Consider the following 24,216-nt stretch of genomic DNA (forward strand, 5'->3'; position numbering starts at 1 on the left):
CTCTGTATGTACAGCTCTGTCTGTTTTTATGTACAGATCTGTCTGTTTTTATGTACAGCTCTGTCTGTGTTTATGTACAGCTCTGTCTGTTTTTATGTACAGCTCTATGTACAGCTCTGTTTTTTTTATGTACAGCTCTGTCTGTTTTTTTTTATGTACAGCTCTGTCTGTTTTTATGTACAGCTCTGTCTGTTTTTATGTACAGATCTGTCTGTTTTTATGTACAGCTCTGTCTGTGTTTATGTACAGCTCTATCTGTTTTTATGTACAGCTCTCTTTTTTTATGTACAGCTCTGTCTGTTTTTATGTACAGCTCTGTCTGTTTTTATGTACAGCTCTATCTGTTTTTATGTACAGCTCTGTCTGTTTTTATGTACAGCTCTGTCTGTTTTTATGTACAGCTCTGTCTGTTTTTATGTACAGATCTGTCTGTTTTTATGTACAGCTCTGTCTGTGTTTATGTACAGCTCTGTCTGTTTTTATGTACAGCTCTATCTGTTTTTATGTACAGCTCTGTCTGTTTTTATGTACAGCTCTGTCTGTGTTTATGTACAGCTCTATCTGTTTTTATGTACAGCTCTCTTTTTTTATGTACAGCTCTGTCTGTTTTTATGTACAGCTCTGTCTGTTTTTATGTACAGCTCTATCTGTTTTTATGTACAGCTCTGTCTGTTTTTATGTACAGCCCTGTCTGTTTTTATGTACAGCTCTGTCTGTTTTTATGTACAGATCTGTCTGTTTTTATGTACAGCTCTGTCTGTGTTTATGTACAGCTCTGTCTGTTTTTATGTACAGCTCTATCTGTTTTTATGTACAGCTCTGTCTGTGTTTATGTACAGCTCTGTCTACTATCAGCAATATTCACCCTGAGAGGAATTTAAAAAGACACCAGTGAGTCCTGTGAACAGGTATGGTATGTGCCTCAGGGGCCTCATTTATAACCGTTGTGGAGATTCCACACAAAATATCTGCGTGCATCATTTCTGAAATGGATATGTACGTATAAAAAATATTGAGATTTCTAAACTTGACAAGCGCCATACATGCGCGTGTTTCCCAGACCCATTGTAAACTGTGCTTGCATGAACAAACATTATAACAAGCATTATGATGCCCTCCATTATCCTTTTATCGTGACAATAATGCCCTGTATTTGCTGTATAATTTGGAATTTTTGGAATAAGGGCAAGCCGGTTTATAAAAGAAAGAGCAATGTCAAATTTTATCAAATGTTTTTGCAGGAACTTATACTGTATTGGGCAAAGGACTGTCAGCCTCTGAAAGAAAAGGCAATGACAAATTGTTGTGGACCTGAGAGCAGAACGTTTGAATTCAACAATATTTTGCATCGACTTTCCCCCCGACCTAAATAATGATGGGCTGCCTCTGAATTATGAAACAATGTCTAGGGCAGGCAACAAAAAAATGCAATTACAGTACTTACAGTAGCAAACAGAACTACTTCAATGTAAAATATCAACAGTTCACCTGTTAAATTCAACTGTAAATTCTATGTGTATGGTATAGGAAAATTTGAAACATTTAGCTTACCTATTTACTAGACTACTAAGTACAATTAAATGAGAAATGTGCATGGTACATTTTTGTATGGCTACTTTAGCTATATGAACCCATCATGGCCAGAAAAGGAGAGTCATTTATTCTCCAATGGTTATGAAAATAATATAAATGGGAAAAAGATTCCTATATCTAATGATTTAACATTCCAAAAATAAAACATACCTTTTCGCTCTTCTCACTAATGGAAAATGGCTACATTCTTGTTCAAAATACAGAAATACAGCCGGTATGATCATATGATGCAGAATGTATTTCTGTATTTTGAAAGTTAGATATATTAAAAAACTTGATTGCTGACATGAAAAACCTTTTGGGACTACAGTATATCAACAGTGGACTAATTAAACAAATATCAAAAGATTGTTTTTTGGCAGGAGTTTTCCTTTAATATGTTTTCTTGTTTTTTTTTGTCTTTGATGATGAAACTTTTCATCATAGCCCCCATTTGCACAAAACACTTCCTTGCCAGCTTGCAATACAATATTTCAACCACTAGCAGATGTGCATTTGCATGGTCTATAGTTTGCAGGGAGATTAGCACATTCTCACGTCATGTCACGTTCTGACCTTTATGTCACGTTCTGACCTTTATGTCACGTTCTGTCTTTTTCCCGCCTCGGAATCGGAATCTCCCGTCCATTCGGGACCCATTTCTAGGGTCAATGAGGCGGCGAAAGACTGTGGTGAAGTGGGGTCCATGCGAGCCGCCACCGCGGACAGACGCCCACCCAGACCCTCCCCTATAGGTTCAGGTTTTGTGGCCGGAGTCCGCAGCTTTTGGGGGTACTGTCACGTTCTGACCTTTATTTCCTTTGTTTTGTCGTTATTTAGTATGGTCAGGGCGTGAGTTGGGGTGGGCAGTCTATGTTTGTTTTTCTATGATTTGGGAATTTCTATGTTTCAGCCTAGTATGGTTCAATCAATCAGAGGCAGGTGTTGTTAGTTGTCTCTGATTGAGAATCATACTTAGGTAGCCTGGGTTTCACTGTTTGTTTGTGGGTGTTTGTTTCCGTGTCTGTGTTTTTCCCCACACGGTACTGTTTCGGTTTTCGTTCGTTTCACGTTTATTGTTTTTGTATTCATAGTGTTCAGTTGATGTTTTTAAAATAAACAACCATGGACTCTTACCACGCTGCGCATTGGTCCTCCGATCCTTCTCGCTTCTCCTCCTCAGACGAAGAGGAGGAGGAAAACCCTTACACGTCAAGTTAAATTTTGCCAACTTTTGCGTGAAAACTGTCACACACAGTTTGGGCTATACGGTATTTTGTAAGTATGCACACTTTATAAATGAGGCCCCTGGTGATGCAGGTCTTTGTTGACTTTTGTCCCAAAAACCTGTCAAGTCAGCAATGAGCATTGCACAATAAAGTGATGAAAAGTAGAAAATGGATGTTTTATTTATGAAGATTGAACGTGGGAGTATAAATGCGTTTGTCCTATTGCAGTGACAGAGGCTGAAACACTCCTAGGTTTGGTACATGAAATGGCAAGTCAACCAATGAGTAGTAGTCATGTCTTATCTGTGCCAAACAGACTTTAGAGATATCTGCGGCATCTTCTGATTTCCTCTGACACACAGAGAGAGAAGCAGCTGACTCAGCAGAGAGAGAAAGGAGAGGAATACTATGGCACTTCAACTTTGATACCACCGGGCCTCATACATCACACATAGAGATATACATTCATTCATTTGTGTGAAAGACTGAACACTCTCATGGGAACTAGAATTGATCCTCCATGTACACTTCTTTATCTATAATACAATCAGTGTGTATATGAGGTATATGTAGCAATATACTGCAGTTATTGCAGTTATTGATATTTCTGATATTATTCATGGAAGGAGTCTGTATCTGGCATGTCCTGCCAACTAGTCATGAACCCTCTCACAGAATTCACTAGTCTTATTTAAGAGGGAGAGCAAATTTAATGCAAGTCATTCTGGAACTCTAAAACACAAATTAATTTCATGAGCTTTTTTTTATGCTGCTATGCTTTATAATTAAGTGTATATCTGTAAAAGACTATTCATGTGGTAATTAACATAACTATACAAATGACCTAATATTGCCAACCACCCCTGTGGTTCTGGGGCTCGTTACTGTGTCTTATCTGTTGCTCCTACGTTGTCTTGGAGTCTGGCTAGACAGAACAACAACAACATTATTTTCCTTTACGCAACCTTATCAAAGGCCGTATCCTGTATTCCCGCTGCATATCCAGCTGCCTCATTGCTGAGCAGCTCATGCTGGGGTGCTGAGGAGCAGATTGACTGTTGAGCTGTTTTTCACTTGTCAACATCAATCCAGCCAGTCTGGACAGAGACATCTGTCACTCGCACAGCTCCTGTATCTGCCACGAAGAATGCAACATGTTAAGTGAATAAGAATCATATTGGGGGATAGTATCTCAATCATTTTCTTCTAAGGGAAATTGGAGTTGGGTGGGGATTTGTGAGTTTGGGTTGGGGTGTTACATCTTGACCTTCTCTTACCAATTTCCTAGAATCTTCTTTGACACTCACTTCAATAGAAATGAGACTGACATCTTTTCCAGTGCGGTAGAATCAATCACTGGTGACAGGGACTATTAGCTGGCAGCTGGCGACACAACATGACGTTAGCTTCCTGGGAGGGTGAGTGTACCATTTCACCTCCACCATTCAGACTCCTCCCTCTTCGCCCACTGGAACTAATGAACAGGAAGTTGAAGGTGAGCGTGTGGGAGGGGACCATCCTGCAGTGTAATGAGGAAGGAGTTGCAGCTGGTTGGAAGAAGTATGCACAAGAGGGTGGTGAAATGGACTCCGGTGAGAGTGTTAGTCACACTGACCATACAGATTTCATACTGATACAGCTATGGCAAATATACAGTTACAGGTGAACTCTGTAACCTCAAACGTCACGTTGGATACGTTTGTGTCCATGCTACAGTATTGATGAAAATACAGACATCTATGTTTTCCTACTCTATAATCCTTTTACCTATTTAGGAAGTCATTGACTATGTCTCGGGGGACCACCAACAACATGCAAACCAGCAAGATTTCTAGAGCCTCGGCATGCAACAACCTCTATTTACCACACTTTTTATTTACTTTAATATGGGTCAGCTTTAATATTGCAGATAGATTGTGGCTTCTATCAATGTAATTGTCTGTATCATTTCCAAACCCACATATATACAGTACCAGTCAAAAGTTTGGACACACCTACTCATTCCAGTTTTTTAAAAACTATTTTCTACACTGTATAATAGTGAAGACATCAAAACTATGAAATAACACATATGGAATCATGTAGTAACCAAAAAAATATCATTCAAAGTAGCCATCCTTTGCCTTGATAACAGCTTTGTACACTGCTTGGCATTCTCTCAACCAGCTTCACCTGGAATGCTTTTCCAACTGTCTTGAAGGAGTTCCCACATATGCGGTGACCAAAAATGCATATCCTGCATTTATCCTCTGAATCAGAGAGGTGCAGGGGGCTGCCTCAATCAACATCCACAGCACCCGGGAACAGTGGGTTAATTGCCTTGCTTAGGGGGAGAACGACAGATTTTTACCAGCTTGGGGGTTTGATCCATCATCCTTTCAGTTACTGGCCCAATGCTCTAACGACTAGGCTACCTGTCACCCTTAGATGAGAGCATGGAGGTATGTTATGAAAAATGGCCCAATGGCCAAATAGTGACTGAACCATTTACACTAACACAGGGAGACTCTCCTTCCCACAGGGCCCCCAGTCCCACGGGGCCCACAGAGAGAAACTCCTCTCTGAGCACTAGTCTCAGCCACCAGCAACAGGATGCTATAATCTCTACTGGCAATACTAGCAGCTGGCAGTCATTTGTAACTCCGTTTTAGCAGAGGTTTGTGTGTCACTGAGGGGGAATCAGTTTGCAGGGATTCCATTACAGACACAAGTGGACTTCTGGCTATAGTGGTATGTTGAAATGCAATTTGAACCTCCCTGTATAGATTTCTCCCGGAGAGGCAAAGAAGAGAGATGGAACAGTGTTTTACAGACATGAGAGAAGTCCCCCTGAAGCTAGGACAGCAGAGTCCCTGGCCACCTTCTGAAAATATCTGAAACCCTACCTATTCAAAGAGTATATTAAGTAATCCCACAGCTCCCCCCTACCCCTCACCCTCCACCAAAAAAACAACAACAACAACAACCTTGCCTTTCATGAACTAACACTCGCACTTTGCTGATAGCTACTTTATTGAGGAAAAATATACTTACTATGACAAAGATATGTGGTTGTCCCAACTAGCTATCTTAAGATGAACACACTAACTGTAAGTTGCTCTGGATAAGAGCATCTCCTAAATCAGGGTTTCCCGAACTCTGTCCTGAGGACTCCAAGGGGTGCACGTTCACTTTTTCCCCCGATGGAAAACTCGATGATGAGTTGGTTATTTGAATCAGCTGTGTGGTACTAGGGGGAAAAAACGAAATGTGCACCCCTTTTTGGGAAACTGTGCTAAATGATTCAAATGTAAATACCTCTACTATGATAAGGTATCACAATTCAACTGATAAATCCATGCACAGACAGATGTTAAGAAATTGCGGATATCAATCAATCAAATGTATTTATAAAGCCCTTCTTACATCAGCTGATGTCACAAAGTGCTGTACAGGAACCCAGCCTAAAACCCCAAACAGCAAGCAATGCAGGTGTAAAAGCACGGTGGCTAGGAAAAACTCCCTAGAATGCATAGTTAGAATGGAGAGAGGAAAGGAGGGAGAGAGAGAGAACAGACATAAATATGCACCAATCTCTGGCAATGATGTGGATCTTAACATATGCCTGAGCTTCCCCTAGAGGAGCTCTCGTACTATCCAGCAGCCTACTGGCTCGTGTGCAGTGTTAAGGTGTGATGCTGTTGTTGCTAAGATACTGCATGGAGACAGTGGCCTCCTCAGTGTTTTATGTCCCTCTGCTGCTCGTCACCCACAACGCAAGTAACCCCCCCCCCAACCCCCATGCTCCTGTCTATTTCTCCATCCCCAAACCAAACAATGTGTGTCTGTTCGAGTTCCTCTTGTCGTGACACTTTGGATTGCTGGGTACATGGTGTGTGAATCACATACAATTATACAGCACATGCACAACAAAGCAGCTTTTGTATTTCCTCAGTAGCCCCATATCCATGTTTTTGCAAATGAAAAAACCCATGTTTAATTTTCTGCATGACTCTAAATCTATTTATTTGTTGTGACTAGAACAGGTTCTTCTCCACACTCGCCTTACTCCTAACATCTGTGTAAAAACAATGTTTATTTGTCTACCCAAGGGGGAAATTTGATGTGCAAGGCCACTTGGTGCACTCTGTCAGATGAGCCAGACAAAGTGAACAGATTCACTGAAGTACAGACAGTGGCGGGCTTCTCTAATGTGGCATGATGAATGGTTAGTGAATAGTGATAGTCTACAAGTCCACACAAATCAATGGTTATGGGCATACTGTTGAGCTAGTAAGTGTTATTAACTAAGCCCAACCAGTATCAAGCTTACCAAACCATTTGGGTTGCCATTTTTGTTACATTGTCTACGGTCACGTATAGCTAATCATTTAAAACAACAGTTGTCAATTCTATGTGTTCTATTTCTATAGGTGTAATGACTCACACTTTAGATGAAGGACTTTTTGAGTTTCTCCTCCTGACAATCATCTGACGTTAACAGACACTGAACTTTAACACTCGTCTCACATTACGTTGAAGCCAATACAATCCTCCCCTGACTTGATGTTTCTGGGCCATCATCTTTTACCGGAGTCGAGACATCACTTCAAGTCATTTGTACCTTAAATCCAGGAGGCTACCCAGCCGGCCGGAACTAATTTGGGCAGAATCACTTTTACCTTCCCAGCGTAATATAGCCTTGCCAAGAGAGGTGAGTGAGCGATGTTCTTATCATTAGAAATGGCACGATTAAACTAAACCATGTGGAAACGGAGCCTTGAGGGATACAGGAACCTGCTTGATGGAGAAGAATGGGCGGGTGTAATGTGTCAGGTTATGCCAGGTTGGTATTTTTCCTTACCTCTGTCTTATCGACCTATATTGAATGCTGTGTCTCCAATGCCCTCTGTTAAGCGTTGGTGGGCATCCACCTTCTCAACCAATGTCACCAACAAAATGATTATGATTGCATTGTATCTCTCATTTAGAACTAAGGACATCTAACCCGATGATGCTGGAAAAACATGGAACACACGGAAGTGAAAAAAGTATTACATTTTCTGTTCCAGGTCATGTTCTCATGACGTAGCAGACACATTACTTTACCAGAGTAGATTATTCGAGCATTGCTCACTGCTTATTGGCGGCCTCTTTGCTCATCTCCAGCACCTGGGGCGAACCCTGGGGGTGTCAGGTTCTCTCTGTCTCATGCGTCTTCTCTGCTTTAAAGAGGTCGGCAGGAGTCTGCACTGTCATGAACTGACAGGGTAATTGGGCCATCTCTGCCTATAAACAGTATAGAAGTTTGCCCTGGGGGGCAGAGAAGTACTGAACCTACTAGGAACCTGGATCGGCCAGCCTACATTATTATGACTTTGTTTCTCTGTGGAGGTTACAGTGTCAGGAGACATTGATATTTTCATTCTAAGTGAATGTATGTAGTCTAATGGCAGCCTAGGCTTGGGCAGTGTAGAGTACCGTACTCAGGTGTTAACTCAGGTGCCCACTGCAGAGGGCAGGAGGCTGTGTACTGTCGGCATTCAGCAAGGTTTTGGTCTCTGTCACTTTAAAACTGGAGCTGGCGAGGTGACAGCACATGCAGTCAAACGGAAAGCTGATGACAAGCGGGAGCATCTCCTCCGCAGCATAGTGGGAGGAGTGTTTTCAGAGGGCGGAACAGGGGTACAGAATGTTAATCAAGGAATGTCTCTCTGCTCTGACAAAGAGTCTTGATTAGACATCCTGGCAAGGGTCAAGTCTTAATTGGGTTACATCCTCTCCCTGTGCGGGGATAGATGAACAGCAGTTTGAAGTTTGACACCATGGCAGGGCACTGGGGAGATGTGGAACATTTTGGCAGCAGTGATTTGTTGACCTCCTGCATGGTCCCTGAGGGATTGAGAGTTGTCCAAGAAGAGAAGAAAATAATGTAATATTACTAAACAAGTACTTCTCCAGGCCGTGGCAGGGATGTTCACGTTAAGTATGAATTATTCAGCTCGTCTCAATGTATTTTTTTGTTCTGACTGGGAAGAGTGCTCCTTGGAGGTCAAACCCAGGTGACCAAGGCTGGCTGGCAAAGTGGCACATAGACTGACAGCTGCTCAACTGGCCCTGTCACTCTCTGGGGCACTGGGTGGAAGGTCAAATGGGAGGATGGACCCAAAATTACCCATGCCACCTCTCTCTTCGCACTGTGTACCAGAGTACACCTAGGAGCTCTCTGCATATCTCTCCTACCTCATGTCCTTATGACAACCAGGCCTGCTGTAATAAGATTCTGAACCTCTCTAGTTCTTACAGTGTTACAGAGCTGGGGTGGGGTGTGATGCCAGAGAAAAGGAGAGTGATGTGTTTTGAGGGAGAGTTTATTCTCCTCCTTCAGTGTGTGTGTGTGTGTGTGTGTGTGTGTGTGTGTGTGTGTGTGTGTGTGTGTGTGTGTGTGTGTGTGTGTGTGTGTGTGTGTGTGTGTGTGTGTGTGTGTGTGTGTGTGTGTGTGTGTGTGTGTGTGTGTGTGTGTGTGTGTGTGTGTGTGTGTGTGTGGGTGGGTGGGTGGGTGGGTGTGTGCTACGTTGAAGGCTGCCACTAGGCAGCATAGCCTAGTGGTTAGAGCATTGGACTAGTAACCGAAAGGTTGCAAGTTCAAATCCCCAAGCTGACAAGGTACAAAATCTTTTGTTCTGTCCCTGAACAGGCAGTTAACCCACTGTTCCTAGGCCCTCATTGAAAATAAGAATTTGTTCTTAACTGACTTGCCTAGTTAAATAAAGGTTAAAAAAAATATGTTTTTTTTAAACTAGGCATATGTCGCGCGTCACTACCTCAAAGGAGAGCCATTTGAACGTAGACTTAAAAAATAAAAATAAATGTGTTTTTTGGTAGAAATGCCTTCTGAAACATGTGAACTTTCATGTGCCTTAATAAAAAACGTGTATGCCGTCTATAAATACGAATACAATTGTTAAATTACGTGCCTAGTTGGTTTAGACATGGAAAAATACAGGAACCTTCCCGCTAGCCATGATTGGCTGAGATAATGAATGGGCTGGACATGCCGAGAGATGAGTTCGGATAGGTCTGCCATGTAGCACGCTTCTGTCTATAATATGAGCTGGTCAGTATGTTTAGGTAATCCTTTCTAACGCAGCTTTTTTGAAAGATATCAAGTAGTACAACTGCAAAAGTGTTGCTCTCCACTTTTTTCTAGTTTTGAAATCAGTGGAATGCCCGGTGGAATTAGAGAATAATAGCTAAGGAGATGGAGAAAATGCTGATGTTTAATTGCAAATATGCAGAGGGAGTCGAAAAGAGAGCGTACAGAAGGCTGTTGTATAAAACACCTGTCTTCGGATTACATCTTCAAACTAAGGGCAACTATGGCATCTGTGACAGAGAGGGAGAAGTGTCCATTCATGTTTACGGGTAAGATAGTCTAGCTAGCTAAATGTTCAGATATTATACGTCTCCAATTTTGTCAGAAAGTCGTTTTCATTTCAAGTTAAAGTGTACTGTTAGCTAGCTAGCTAATATTAGCTGGTTGGCTCGCTAGCTAATGTTACGTGTATGATCTGTGTAGCAATATTATTCGTATCTCAGAGCCATTTGCATTGCTAGTTATAGCCTACTATTAGCTAGCTAGCTAACATTGAACCTGGTTGGTTAGCTTTAGCTACCTGTAGATTCATGCAGGGTAGTAACGTTATGACTTTGGATTATGGTTCATTGTTTAGATAGCGAGCTACATGTCTAATCAAAAGACTCCACTATGCAAGGTACCATTTCACTACACCTTCTGTATCCTGTGCATGTGACAAATAAACTTTGATTTTATTTGATATAGTATGCGTTTACTAGAGACAATAATATGAAGAACATGACCTGCACCAAAGTCAAATTAGGATGTAACCTTAGACAAAGAAGAGCTCTCCAGTAGGTTTACCAAAACATTTAAGGGCTATTTTCTCAAAAGTGAGGTTACAAGTTTATCGACTTTCAAAGCAGAATTACTTTCCCTTTGTTCCTCAACTGTAGTGTATGATATACCATTTTCTAGCTCTGAGTCTCTACTTATATCCAAAGTAAAAAACACAATTTAGAATTTTGCTACATAAGACCGAACCAAGCCGGTCGGTCACATATACCATATGTGACATCAGCATGTCATGCCATCATGATCAGTGACCATGTTGAGATGACCATGTAATGAGCAGTGTGGGACGGCCACATTAGAAAAATAGCCATGGGGAACATGAAGAAATACTGGCCATATAACCAGTGGCACGTGGCTTCATCATGTTATGGACACGACCTGTTTCCATTCCTCGCTGGATCCGACAAATAGAACCAACACTACAGGGTTCCATAAGGATTTAACTGTCCAACAAATGTAAGAATGTCACCGTACTGAACTGTATCATAAAAGTACTGTGGTCTTCCATAGCGTGAAAGCAGACCAATAAAGAATATTTAATGGTTCCAGTGATTAAAATATGTCCGGATATCACTAAACTAGACAACCGCTCAAAGTTATGGTATCAATATCCCCTGCTGTGAAAAATGATTTATAAGAAACATTGGTGGCCACATTCCCTGAGTCAGAGTGCATATGCAGAGAATACCGTTTTATGAAGTGTACATGTTTGTGTGTATGTAAACACATTGCCTATTGCATATTGCATTTTGTAATCCTCTCTAGCCTTTCCTGATTTCACTGAGGAGGCAGATCCCATTATAATAAAGACTATCAAGCTCCATACACTTTAATCTTCCTTTTTGTCTTTTCACCTATCAATTCATCTGACAGGCTTCCTTCCTTCCTGGGGTTGAGGTGATAGTAATGTGGGGGTCGAAGAGAGCCTTTGAGCGGATACATAGACATGTTGTGCTCAGAGCTCCACAGCAGTGAGGACTGTACTTGTCAGGTGTAGCAGCGGCAACACATTCATCTCCACCCCCTTCATTACCTGGCTCCCCCTGTTTCAGGGCCCTGCTTGGAGGCTCGGAGCGCAGGGCCCTTCCCTCTGATCCAGTGGAGGGATTAAGATAACTAGGGATTTCACCTTAGCCTTAACGTCATCAGGTGTCTCATTAATCCCCTGGTTAACATAAAAATGGCCATTATTCTCGCATACACCCTCACGGTAAGATAGACAGAGTTTGCTGGCAATAAGATAACAACTAAACACCGATCCAATCCCTTCTTTGCTGTATTTCTGTTGTTCTTCATGGTGTGCCACAGGCTCATAAACCACTCGTATATATATATATGGGATCCTGCCCACAGGGCTGTATTAGTCTGTAAATCTCAGAAGGCAGAGGGGAGAAAAGAGAGAGTAGGATGTGGATGGAGTTTTAAACATGGCTGATGTCCATAAAGCTAAAAGTCCTGTACCTCCTGACCCCCATTGACCTTTAGAGTTATTGGAACAGTAAGCCAGCTGACTAAGATTTGATCCGTAACAAACGGCTCCATATTGACCCTTCTGCAGTACGTCCATAGCCCAGGCCTCCCCACAGCAGAGGAGAGGAGAAGCTGTGAGATTCCTAGTGTGTTGACCACTGATCCCGTGATGATGTAACCGTCCGTCCCAGAGGACAAAGCCTGCAGATGAACAGTCCTACCCACAAAAAGTGTACAAAGACACACACATGCTCCCATAGAGACATGAATGAAGACACAGACACTCAGGAACCTGGTGCTTCCCCATCCCTAGATATACTGGGTATAGCTTCTAATGGTTTTTCATAACAAAATACTGAAACACAATCTCACATGTTTTTGAAGAAGAGAATATTTAATCAATAAGGCCAGAGGGGGTGTGGTATATGGCCAATACCACAAACACCTCAAGTGCCTCATTGCTTGGTTATCAACGTAATTAGATCAGTAAAAATAAATGTTTTGTCATACCCGTGGTATACGGTCTGATATACCTCGCCGTCAGCCAATCAGCGTTCAGGGCTCGAACCCCCCAATTTATAAAGAGGACTATGAATGCTTATTGGCTGACAGACGTGGTATTTCAGACCGTATACAGGGTTGGGAGGTAATGGATTACATATAAGGAGCCGTTACATGTAAGGGATTGCAAAAAAACGTTAACTGTAATCGGTTACGTTACCAGCTAAAATATTGTAATCAGATTACAGATACTTCTGAAAAACTAGAAGACTACTTCAAGGATTACTTTTACATTCAGAAAGGATGTTTGCGAAAATGAATCCTTGACACTTCTCTGTTTTATCAATGACATTCAAATCAGCATTGAAAAAAAGGTGCCAGTTGAAGTTTGTTCCACGTGAGCGAGTCTGACCATAAATCAGAGACCACTATGATGACACGTCAGATGTGTTTGATAAATTGTGGGAAAAGAGCAGGAATAGGCTTTTGTAGGCTACAGTCCAAGCTATGTCTTCCAATGGAGCGACTGCTGTCGGCATCCAAAGATTATCCAACTTGACTAAATGCTTGGAGGTAATGATGACAGGAGTGTAGTCTACGATGATACGGATATCCCTTATTATTGATATCTAGATAGTGCATTGATGTGAATCACACTGCTGCTCTCTCATTTAGCTATTTGCGCTTTACGGATTATGGTTGTTGTGGATGGCTGTTCACAAATCTAAATGTGTATTTGAACCCAATAATGGTTGAATTCAAGAAGTTTAAACTGCCTGTCAGTCTTTGTTTTTGAAACCAGTAGACATCCAGTGAAAAATGCGCTCTTGCAACAGCTGTATAGTGCGGATCCCAGCCTGTGGAATAAAACCGGGACTTTTCTTGCTCAATCGAATTCATGCTGATCAAAAAGAAATCCATAGGCTTAATGGACACATGCTCAAACTTGCACACTTTTGATAGACATAAAGGGGCAATCTGTAGTTGCTACATCCATTTTTTTACTTGTAAATTATGTATATATCCATTGATTCTTGAAGAATATAATTTCTAAATGTCTCATGAGCTCAGGCCCATCCCTCAGCTTTTTACCAAAACAGAATGTGGGGCACCGATTTTGTTATTGTTTCATCTGTGGATTTGCCTCATGAGTGCAGCATTTATTTTTCAACTCAAATCAATGAGCCCAATCAGTCCTCCATGACAACATCATAAACAACAGAGTAGAGCTGTATAATAAAACCTTCGTTTTGGTGTTATTCTCAGGTAAAATAATTTGTCTAATCTATACTTCCATATTTCCAAGTCCTATTCTTTAAGATCAAGGGGTATAACATATATTGGAATGACTGAAATTCTGATAGACTTTGGCTTTTAATGTAAAGATATAATTTAATCATATTATTATATGTAGTAGGAAGCGATGGGTTAGAAGAAGCCTACATAACCAACCCATAAAGTAAAATTGAACGTCCATATATGGCCAGCTATGTAAACTTTAACATTAATTTATCCTGCAGTAGATCAATTGGTAACATACATTTTTGTCTTCTTCTAATGCCTCTTAAGGGGAAAGTAATCTAAAAGTAACTTAATGTAATCAGATTACATTACTGAGTTGGGTAATCCAACAGTTACGGTACTGATTACAATTTTGGACAGGTAACTAGTAACTGTAACGGATTACATTTAGAAAGTAACCTACCCAACCCTGAAAGTATACCACGGGTACGACAAAACATTATTTTTACTGCTCTAATTACGTTGGTAACCAGTTCATAATAGCAATAAGGCACCTTGTGGTATATGGCAAATATACCATGGCTATGTTAGGAAATATAAACACTGTACAGGTATAGGTTTTTCCCCAACTAAAACTCATGTATGAGCATTTGTGTTTCTCTTTTAATTATGAAAATTCAGACTGGGCATCATCTGGTTGAGAAGGAAGCACAAAGTTAATATCTAAATTGGTATTGAACGTGCCTTACAAAAACAGTCAGACATTGCTACTGCTTTTATGTTTAGTAGAATTTATTTGAGGTGAGTGATGGGCAGAGAGGCTTCAGAAGGTCCACACCTTTTTAAAGATGGATGCGGTCCATATACACCCAAGCACACAGATCCTCAATGCTGCTCATTGTGAAGGCAGTGCACACACTGGGCTCAAAAAGAATAGGACATCGCAATAATACATATTTCATCAGTCTAGACACTCAAACACTTCTTCCCAACAGAAAACATGGAGAATCCCTCAGTTAAGGGCCCATTGTGAGGATTGCATAGACACTTCATAACCAATGCATTATGCCTATATGAAGTACATAGTCACCAATTAATACTAATGTCAACAGCTGAAAAGGAGAATGGGGTTGCAGCATTCAATCGTTTATTCAATCACTTTCACAAAGACAACTGAAAAGCAAGCAGCAAATGAAAGTACTGTACCTTTATTTAACATAAAGAACAGCAAAACCTAGACAAAGGGAGGTTTAAAACAGCATTTCTGTATTGTCATCAGCCCCACAAACAAACTTTCACAACAGAGAGAAAAATGAACACTTTCAAAGTCAGGTTTCTACAACAACAAAAAAAACATCTCTGACAGATTGACGTCATCATTACAGTCTTTAAAACAGCGAAAGGTGAAATAAACCTCCTCGCAGACACGCTGCCTTCAAAATGAACAATATGATCAGATCGCATCAGATATGCTGGGTGCTGACCATTTTTATAATTCTATATTTGATAAGTGTATCGTTAAGTACCGCAGGACAGAGCACAGTGCAACAAAAGCTTCCACAGAAGCCGCAGGTTTCCACACAGGTTAAATATGCAAAGCGCACTGATTCCTGAAACTAGGCTACTGTGATGAAAGTTGTCAAATGTGTTTGGCTTTATTAACTTTGGATTCACAGAGCTAGTGCAGCATCCACAGTGCAGCATCCACAGTGCAGCATCCACAGTGCAGCATCCACAGTGCAGCACACCAATTTAAAACTTAGTACACTCAGAGAACAGTGGTTATGAATAAAACTCGTATACTAAATGTATAAATATTATAAATATTTTAACGTAGCAGGCACAAGCAACCTAACCAATTTAAAGTCAAAACTATTCTAGGCTATAACCTCAAATATTCATGGGACCATTTTTCACACATTCTAATTTTCTCTAATGCGGGCAGAGAAAAAAAAAGAGATGTTATTTGGCTCTAAATATAATGGACTACACAGTCCACCTCTTTATACTATTCAATACTAGACAGGAAGTGAACCACCATAGAATGACATTGATGTTCTGTTTGTCTTGACTGACAAACTACTGTTTGTGCCCAGTTCCAAACTGTGGTATACGGCTCCTACAGCAGGATGCATGGTAGAGTCACTTGAATATCCTAAGCAATTTTCTGATACAGCAAGTGGTCTAGCTGAGCATCTCAAGTGATGCAATATTGAATAGTGTTTTGGTCCTGACATTAAATCATTTACTGAGGCGAATGGGTCAGCTGTTGCAGCATCATATGGAAAATGTCCATCATCACCACCTCGATGCATGTTAAACGGGTCAGGGTCTGTCTATACAAAATGTAATCTCCCACACAACACGCCTGCTTCAACAAATTGTGTCTTAATCAACGCCCTTCAGACATTTTCAATGCCAAACTCAATCTCTCTGAGAGCAAAACATGAAACCATGCAACATCCTTGGGCACATGATTTCTTTACTCTTTTTTTTCGAAAAGGTCATTTGGCACAGCAAATAATCTGAAAATAATGGATACATACTGTATGGCAGAGGCAAAAAATGGTTAAAGGGTACATATTTAGGCAGACATCTACATTCTGGTCCTATTGCCCACCAACTGGTCAAACACTGGTTGAATCAACATTGTTTCAATGTCATTTGTCAACGTATTGTGATGTGTGACCAACGTAAAAAAATACATTGGTTTTGAAAAAAGTAATCAACCAGTACTGTTTTCATCTCATTTCAACCAGCATAGTAAACATTGAAATTAGGGCCAAACTTCAACTTAAATACATTGACTTAACCTGACTAACTGGTTGTTACATCAATCTAATTTCAACATAATCATCAGAACTATGTAGCATATAAATTGAAATTGCATTGAACATTTCACATGGAAATGTTAAAGATATTTTTCATACTATATATTGGGTGGTTAAAATGATGTTGAATTTCATATTTGATTTGCCAGTTTTGATTAGACCTTGTTTCAATGTTGATAGTAAAATGGTATGTTCGAATCAACGTCATTGTTTCAATGTCATGCCATCAACCTAAATAATGAGGTATATTGAAATAAAATGTGAAGCCACAGCCTAACAATTCCTGCCTGAACAGTGACTCCTACTGGTACACAGGCACATATACAGTTTGAGCTCTACCTGTGCAAAGCACATGCCCCCTTTTTCCCTTCCAGTCTCCAACGTGCCCTATTCGGTGGTGGTATAATTTCCCCCCAAATGATCATTTTTTAAAAGTCATTGTTGTTTGGAATCCACTACCCGCAAGTCGTCGTCAAGTTCGCCCCCTTCCACCCCGTCTGTTGTTTGCACCTGTTGATCTGCCCTGTACGCAGCGTGCACGCATCCGGATGAGCCTTTTTCCTAGTCTGCCCTGCACAGAGATTGTGCACTTGGTATCCAAACATGCATGGCTTGAGAGATGCGGTCACCAGTCGAGTGTGTGTAGCTAGCTACCTAGTTGTCAACATGAAGCTAAGTATACCATTATTCGTCCATGGTTGATTGGATCTTTGGAAGTTTAGAATGTAGTTACCATTAGCCCTTTAAATAGGATGCTAAATTCATGACATTAATCATAAACTTTTACCTTTGGATATGGTCTTGTATTTGTGTTTTTCATAATATATACTATCCAAGTAGAAGATACTGTATATCTCCTTCAAATGTTGATATTTGGTTGTGTGGACAATTCAACATCCAGTTTGTCTTCAAATTAACGACTGATATGTTGGATTCACTTCTCCATCTCAACCATAAAATCTAAGTTAAAGATTAGCACTGGAATGAAATCAATCTTTAAATGCACTTTAAATACATCTTTAAATGTCCTTTAAATGCATCTTTAAATGTCCTTTGGGCACCTCACTCCGAATTTACTTTCACATACAGCTAGTGTAATAAAAGTTAAACTAGTCAATATCATTTAGGTAGTCTACACAAATGAGTATAGAAGTTGATCGAGGTCTGAATGTGTTGACATGATAGCTCAGCTGAACAGAGCATAGCTTGTTTCCAAAGCTAAGCAGCATACACAGAGATGGGCATCTGGATGGTAGACTTGTTCCGTCTGAGCTGTATTACCTCTCGTACACCACTAGGAGGCACTGTTCATGCAGACTGTGGCTTCACCTTTTATTTCAATATAGAGGTAGTTCTTTATTTCGGTTAATTATGTTTATTCAAACATACTATTTTACTATTGAAACAAGGTCAAATTAAATATGTCTAATCAAATATGTAATTCAACCACTCACTATATTTAATATAGGATGAAAAATATTTTCAATGCAATTTCAATCTATACATAGTTCTGATGATTATGTTGAAATTACATGTAACAACCTGTTAGTCAGATAAGTCAAAGTATTTAAGTTGAAGTTTTACCCTAATTTCAATGTTTACCTAAGCTGGTTGAAATGAGATGAAAACTGTACTTTTTTGAAATCCAATGTATTTTCCACGTCACAATACAAATTACGTTGACAAATTACTTTGAAACAACGTTGATTCACCCAGTTTTTGCCCAGTGGATCATGACTATATTTAATCTGTGAGGTGATTCACAATGACCCCCTACATTCTCCACTAAATAAAAAGTGTGGACACTACTGAATCATGTCTATAAGCTGCATCTGCTGTGCTTGCATTTGTATACAGTACCTCACAGAAATGACACTCCAAGTTTCAGTTGACTGTTCCTTGGTGCTATCAAGCATTGCAACACAGATTGTGCAGGCCGTGCCCTGTCCCCTATAGGATTTCCTCGTTCCGTCGTGCAACCTTTTTGCATTGAATCGCAGTGTCAACACTGCAAACAAAATTACTAGCATGCGCTAGAGCACTTCCCACGTGACAGAGGTAACTACCAAGAGGCACAAGATTGATGTTTCAATGATCCACATGTCAAAACAAACCAAATTACTTGGGTGGATTTTTCTTGGGCAGATTATTTCCCTAAACTTTTTTTGTGTCCACATGCAATGTCCTTGAAATCCCAACTGCTATTTGTTATTTGCCAAGCGGCGAGTAGACAATATACAGAAATGGCTCTCCAACACCCAGGGTCCTGTCATTGAGAGACAGGGGAGAGACACTTCAACATGGGATTGCAACGACTAGCATGGCCAGTAAAGAGAGCTACTTCCAGAGTCCATAGTAATCCGGGAGCTCTCTTTGTGGAGGTCTCCACTCCCTCAGTGCAGTTAGAATGGAGAACAGAGTACAGTGTGTAGAGCAGCATCACTTGTAGACAAGGCATCTGCTCGTTCAGTTAGGTATGAAAAGGGCATGCAAAGTATTCATCTTGCTAAGAAGCCAAGATGTCAGACGCCAAGCATCACCCATGTTAGCCCAAAGTGCTCAGCCAATCAAGTTGCAGCAATCTGTTGTTTACCCTTGGTCTGATCGCAGGAAGTAGCATGGTGTTGGAAAATGGTGTTTCATAAAGTATGCACATTTTTCCATGTTTTAATCCCACCTTCTTGTCATTAACTCAAGTTTGCAGCCTGAATGGAGAATGTTTTATGTTCGAACCGGTCCACGAGGGATACGAGTATATAACCGGCTGCATACATTCCCTTTGGACGTTAAGATAAAACGACTCAATATCGCCATCTGCCGGCCTTTGGGCTACACCAATGGCAATCTCCCATAGCATTGATGGTGTTTTAGAGCTGAATGTACAGTAAGACTGCAAGACTGATCAATAGGAAACCTGACTTAATTATATTTCACAAACGCTCTATTACAGTTGGATTCACAATATCTACAAAATTCACAAATTACTATTTTGTGTTGTAATTAAAGTATTTGTCCTTAGTTTAAATATTGTATTCATGTGTCTATTTGTTTCTCTACTGCTTTCTACCCACGATACTGTATAGGCTATATCATATATAACATGTATATAATGTCTTATATTGCATGTGTTAATTAGCATAAATATATTTACTATGTATGTATTCATATATAAATATATTTCCTATCCGATTTTATGATGATAAGTGTCCTTCCTGTAGCTATCAACCCCTGGCCCTGCTAGAAGGACAACCCCCAGCTCCAACAGAGATGGAATACTACACAGTATCTTAGTTAGCAACTGAAACACTGATACTAAAGCCTTACAGTTCAATATGGCAAACAGCATTTACTGGAGGTTGCAGACTTCCACATGTACAGATTGTCATGCATATGTTTGATACATTGTACATGGTTTGTGTTTTTTAACACACTTTCAGAGAAGTCACAATAAAATAGTTCCCATTCTATCCATTTGAAAGGCGTTTCTCCTTTGAACGTAGTCTTGGTTTGAGAGATGGTTGAGAACATATTTTGGGTTCTGGAAAAGTCATCTGCTTAAGCACTCACAGAACTCCCTGGAAACCCATGGGAAAAGTCCTGTGCAACGTCATTACTTTCACAGCAGCTATTATCATCGCCATGTACAGGCTGTATGATTTGAGCACAACATATTTGACCTTAACACTTCTGAGTATTTTGTCATTTGTATTACACTGGGCTGAACTACACTCCAATGTATTTTGTAAGAAGTTACTTTTGAGAGCTGTAATAAGTATTTTCTAAATACAAATACTTTTCTATACCATTTTTTTTAATAGCAGTTCACAATGTTGTAGCCCCCTCTCCCCTGAATTGGTATCAGAAGTCTGATGGCACTATGGTGTGATAAGTGCATCTGCTAAATGAACTAAATATAATTGTAAATGTAAAAATGGACAATTGCAAAGCATGCTGGGTATTATTATAATGAGCTCCGCCCGACACAATGATAATAATAATACCAAGTGTGCTTTGCAGTTCCGTTTGACATGTTCATTTTCATAAATACATTTACATTTTGGTCATTTAGCAGACACTCTTATCCAGAGTGACTTACAGTCAGTGTATTCAACTAAGGTAGATAAACAACAACATATTACAGTTATAGCAAGTCATATGTTTCTGTAATCGTTACTGAGAATGTTATTGCTCTTCGGGCCAGCTACTTGCAAATATATTTCTGTATTTTAAAACACAAAATACATGTATTTTGTAGTTTATTTTGATACATTGATCTTTATGGTACTTTGAAAATGTATTATGCAATTGTATTTTTATTTTATTTTTGCCCATCCCTGTACACACAAATAAAACCGAATGTATAGAATGGGAATGACAACATGGAAACGAGTATCTTAAAAAATAAGTGGTCTTTTTCTAAATGGGGCCTCAAACTTGTATCATAATCCCATGGAGAGAAAAAAAACAATACGAACAGGCACAAGGGTCAAAGCTTTCATCAGAAAACATCCATTATTAACTGAAAAGTCAAGAATATTTACTATAGATAGAACATGGTTGAATAAATTAACCAATGAATGCCTTACTATACAAATGAACTGTTATCTATATTAGACTTCAGTCTGAGGTAATGGTGTCCGAATACTATGACAGAGCCTGACCACTGTAAGCCAATACATGACAATGTATATAGAGAATATTTTATAATGCTGCATCAGTCATATTAGGATTACGTTTCATCCATGCTTTAGAGATTTTACCCTCGCTGACCATGTCCACCGGTGACCATGGGCTGTACGAGGAGGGAGAGAAGGGGGAGCTTCCGCACACAGGCCCAAACCATATGGACACCAGTGTGCTTGTGTATACGTGTGTGTGTGTGTGTTTGCGTGTGCCAAATGCTTTATCTTAAAGATGTGGGTATTCAAAAAGGCACACGGCTTCTTTCTCTTTGAGCATACTCAGCCTGTTAAAACAATAAAAGTCACTGGACTGGAAAATGCACAGGCAGGCCCATAGGACACAAAAGCAATTCCAGATGATATTGCGTTGGGTCTGTTGAGATTCAGCGCTAGCAGAAGGGCAGACACTGAGGATTATTAATGATGTTCCAATGGAACTGTACAGGCTGCCCCTGGCTATAAGAGCCCACCATAGCGACAATAAGCCAATGGCTCTCCTTGCTGCATTCTGACACAATTCAGAGTGAATGGTGTGTGTGTGTGTGTGTGTGTGTGTGTGTGTGTGTGTGTGTGTGTGTGTGTGTGATGCACCAGGACCTGATCCTCTGTAATGAGCTAACATGAAGGATTCAAACACATGCTCCCCCTTATCATGTCAGAATGAAGAGAAAGCATATCCAAAACACCATCCGGCTATTCTATCAAAGAAACAGATAATCAGGAAACAACAAATGAGCATTTATAGTTTGACTATGTACATACAAATCTAAGAGAATGTTTGTCTTTGACCTATTGAGACTTGCAAATATCAAAATGAAGTCCAAAACAATGATACAATAACATGTCGTGGATCTCTTGGCCTCCTGCCACCTCAGCCTAATAGTTTGTCGGGGAGACTTTAATTGTGGGTGGTGGACCTGGGGGAGAGGATGGCGCGCGGCTTGCTGTTGATGTACGTGGCCCAATAGACCAGGTTGAAGATGAAGAACAGCACCGGGAAGATGATGCGTGAGATCTTGTCCACTCTGCTGACGCGGTTGTAGGACTTTATGGCTTCAACGTATGAGTCGTCCATTTTAGGGACCTTGTGGCTGTGGTGGTGGTGGTGGTGTGTAGCTCTGGTGGCACTCCTTGAGACGGTGGTTAAACCTGGGTCCTTTACCACGTTGATGGTGTAGGTAGTTCCGACAATGTTGAATGTGTTATTGGCCTTTTTGGAAAGGGAGGCAGATTCTCTTCTCTGTAAAGAGAAGAGAAACTGCGAGAATCAGGGCTGGATCATTAAACCTAACAAAGGCCTTGTTTTCAAAATGGCAACATTACCTCAGACTGTTTTGACTGGGGGTGCAATGATGCTCAAGATGCATGATGGGAACATAACAACATCCATATTTTGCACCATTGGGAGCTAAGCTGAAAGAACTCAAGGCCCTAGTGTAGGGATCGGGGCTGTCGCCCTACCAGCCAGGGTCATAGAACATTACGCATCTACGCTCCAATAAGTGGCAAATCACATGAGACTCCCTGACAAAATATGCATACATCACAGTGAGAATAGGAACACCCCAGGGTATGGCCTACACAGGTCAAAGGTTTATGGGCAATATTATGGTTTAATTTCAGAGAGGCTGGTTATTTTCTGAACCACTGAAAGAAATGGGGCAGAGCAGAGTAGTGGGCAGGGTTTGTCTAGGCTGGTGGCACTGGAGAATTAGAGGTAGGATAAGAGCAGAGCAGGATGAATCAATGCACCTGTAAACAGACCTGACAAACTACCCTCTGAGGACTGGGGCTGTACTGTATATAGGCCATAGATTAGGAATGAAGCCAAGGGAATATACAACAGATGGGTTGGGAACAGTTTTAGGTCTCAAAATCCTACCTCAGGAAATTCTTAGATCATTTTTCATATGTCAGAAATATACCTACAGCTGAGACATTCATATGCTGTATTACATTAGTATGGCCAGGCTTGCATCAACAAGGTGTTGATTCATGTATTAATAGGACAAATGGGATATAACAACCAGGGTTCTATGATGTATTTTTGTCTTAATTAAACCACAACATCAAGGAGAACTGGCCAATCCAATTGGATAAGCAGGCCAGTCAGGGGGGCTAACACAGGGGTTAATGGCTTGCTTGCTTGCTCTGTCTGTCTGTCTGTCTGTCTGTCTGTCTGTCTGTCTGTCTGTCTGTCTGTCTGTCTGTCTGTCTGTCTGTCTGTCTGTCTGTCTGTCTGTCTGTCTGTCTGTCTGTCTGTCTGTCTGTCTGTCTGTCTGTCTGTCTGTCTGTCTGTCTGTCTGTCTGTCTGTCTCTCTGTCTGTCTGTCTGTCTGTCTGTCTGTCTGTCTGTGTCTGTCTGTCTGTCTGTCTGTCTGTCTGTCTCTGTCTGTCTGTCTGTCTGTCTGTCTGTCTGTCTGTCTGTCTGTCTGTCTGTCTGTCTGTCTGTCTGTCTGTCTGTCTGTCTGTCTGTCTGTCTGTGATCCTGCCTGGGCTGGGAAGGGCTCTGTTTGCTGTCGGGCTGGGCCAGGGCTCTGTCTGTCTGTCTGCCTGGGCTGGGCCATGGCTCTGTTTGCTGGGCTGGGCCAGGGCTCTGTTTTCCAAAGCTGGGCCAGGGCTCTTTTGCCAGGGCTGGGCCAGAGCTCTGTTTGCTAGGGCTGGGTCAGAGCTCTGTGGGCTGGGAAGGGCTCTGTTTGCGGGCTGGGCCAGGGCTCTGTTTCTGGGCCATGGGCTGGGCCAGGGCTCTGTTTTCCAAAGCCCGGGGGCTGGGCCAGG

The 24,216-nt window shown here is 40.9% G+C and overlaps 1 protein-coding gene across 1 annotated transcript in view; it reads right to left on the reverse strand.

The window, feature by feature from the left end:
* Nucleotides 1–14,712: 14,712 nt before the first annotated feature.
* LOC112228791 (gamma-aminobutyric acid receptor subunit alpha-3) overlaps nucleotides 14,713–24,216 on the reverse strand; it is a 160,591-nt gene continuing 151,087 nt past the window's right edge. Inside the window, exon 10 of the mRNA XM_024394434.2 lies at nucleotides 14,713–22,679. Within this exon, the coding sequence (XP_024250202.2) occupies nucleotides 22,338–22,679 (342 nt within the window). The 3' untranslated portion in view covers nucleotides 14,713–22,337. The remainder of the gene's footprint in view (nucleotides 22,680–24,216) is intronic.

Source organism: Oncorhynchus tshawytscha, linkage group LG30, assembly GCF_018296145.1.
Source record: "Oncorhynchus tshawytscha isolate Ot180627B linkage group LG30, Otsh_v2.0, whole genome shotgun sequence".
NCBI classification, from domain to species: Eukaryota; Metazoa; Chordata; class Actinopteri; order Salmoniformes; family Salmonidae; genus Oncorhynchus; species Oncorhynchus tshawytscha.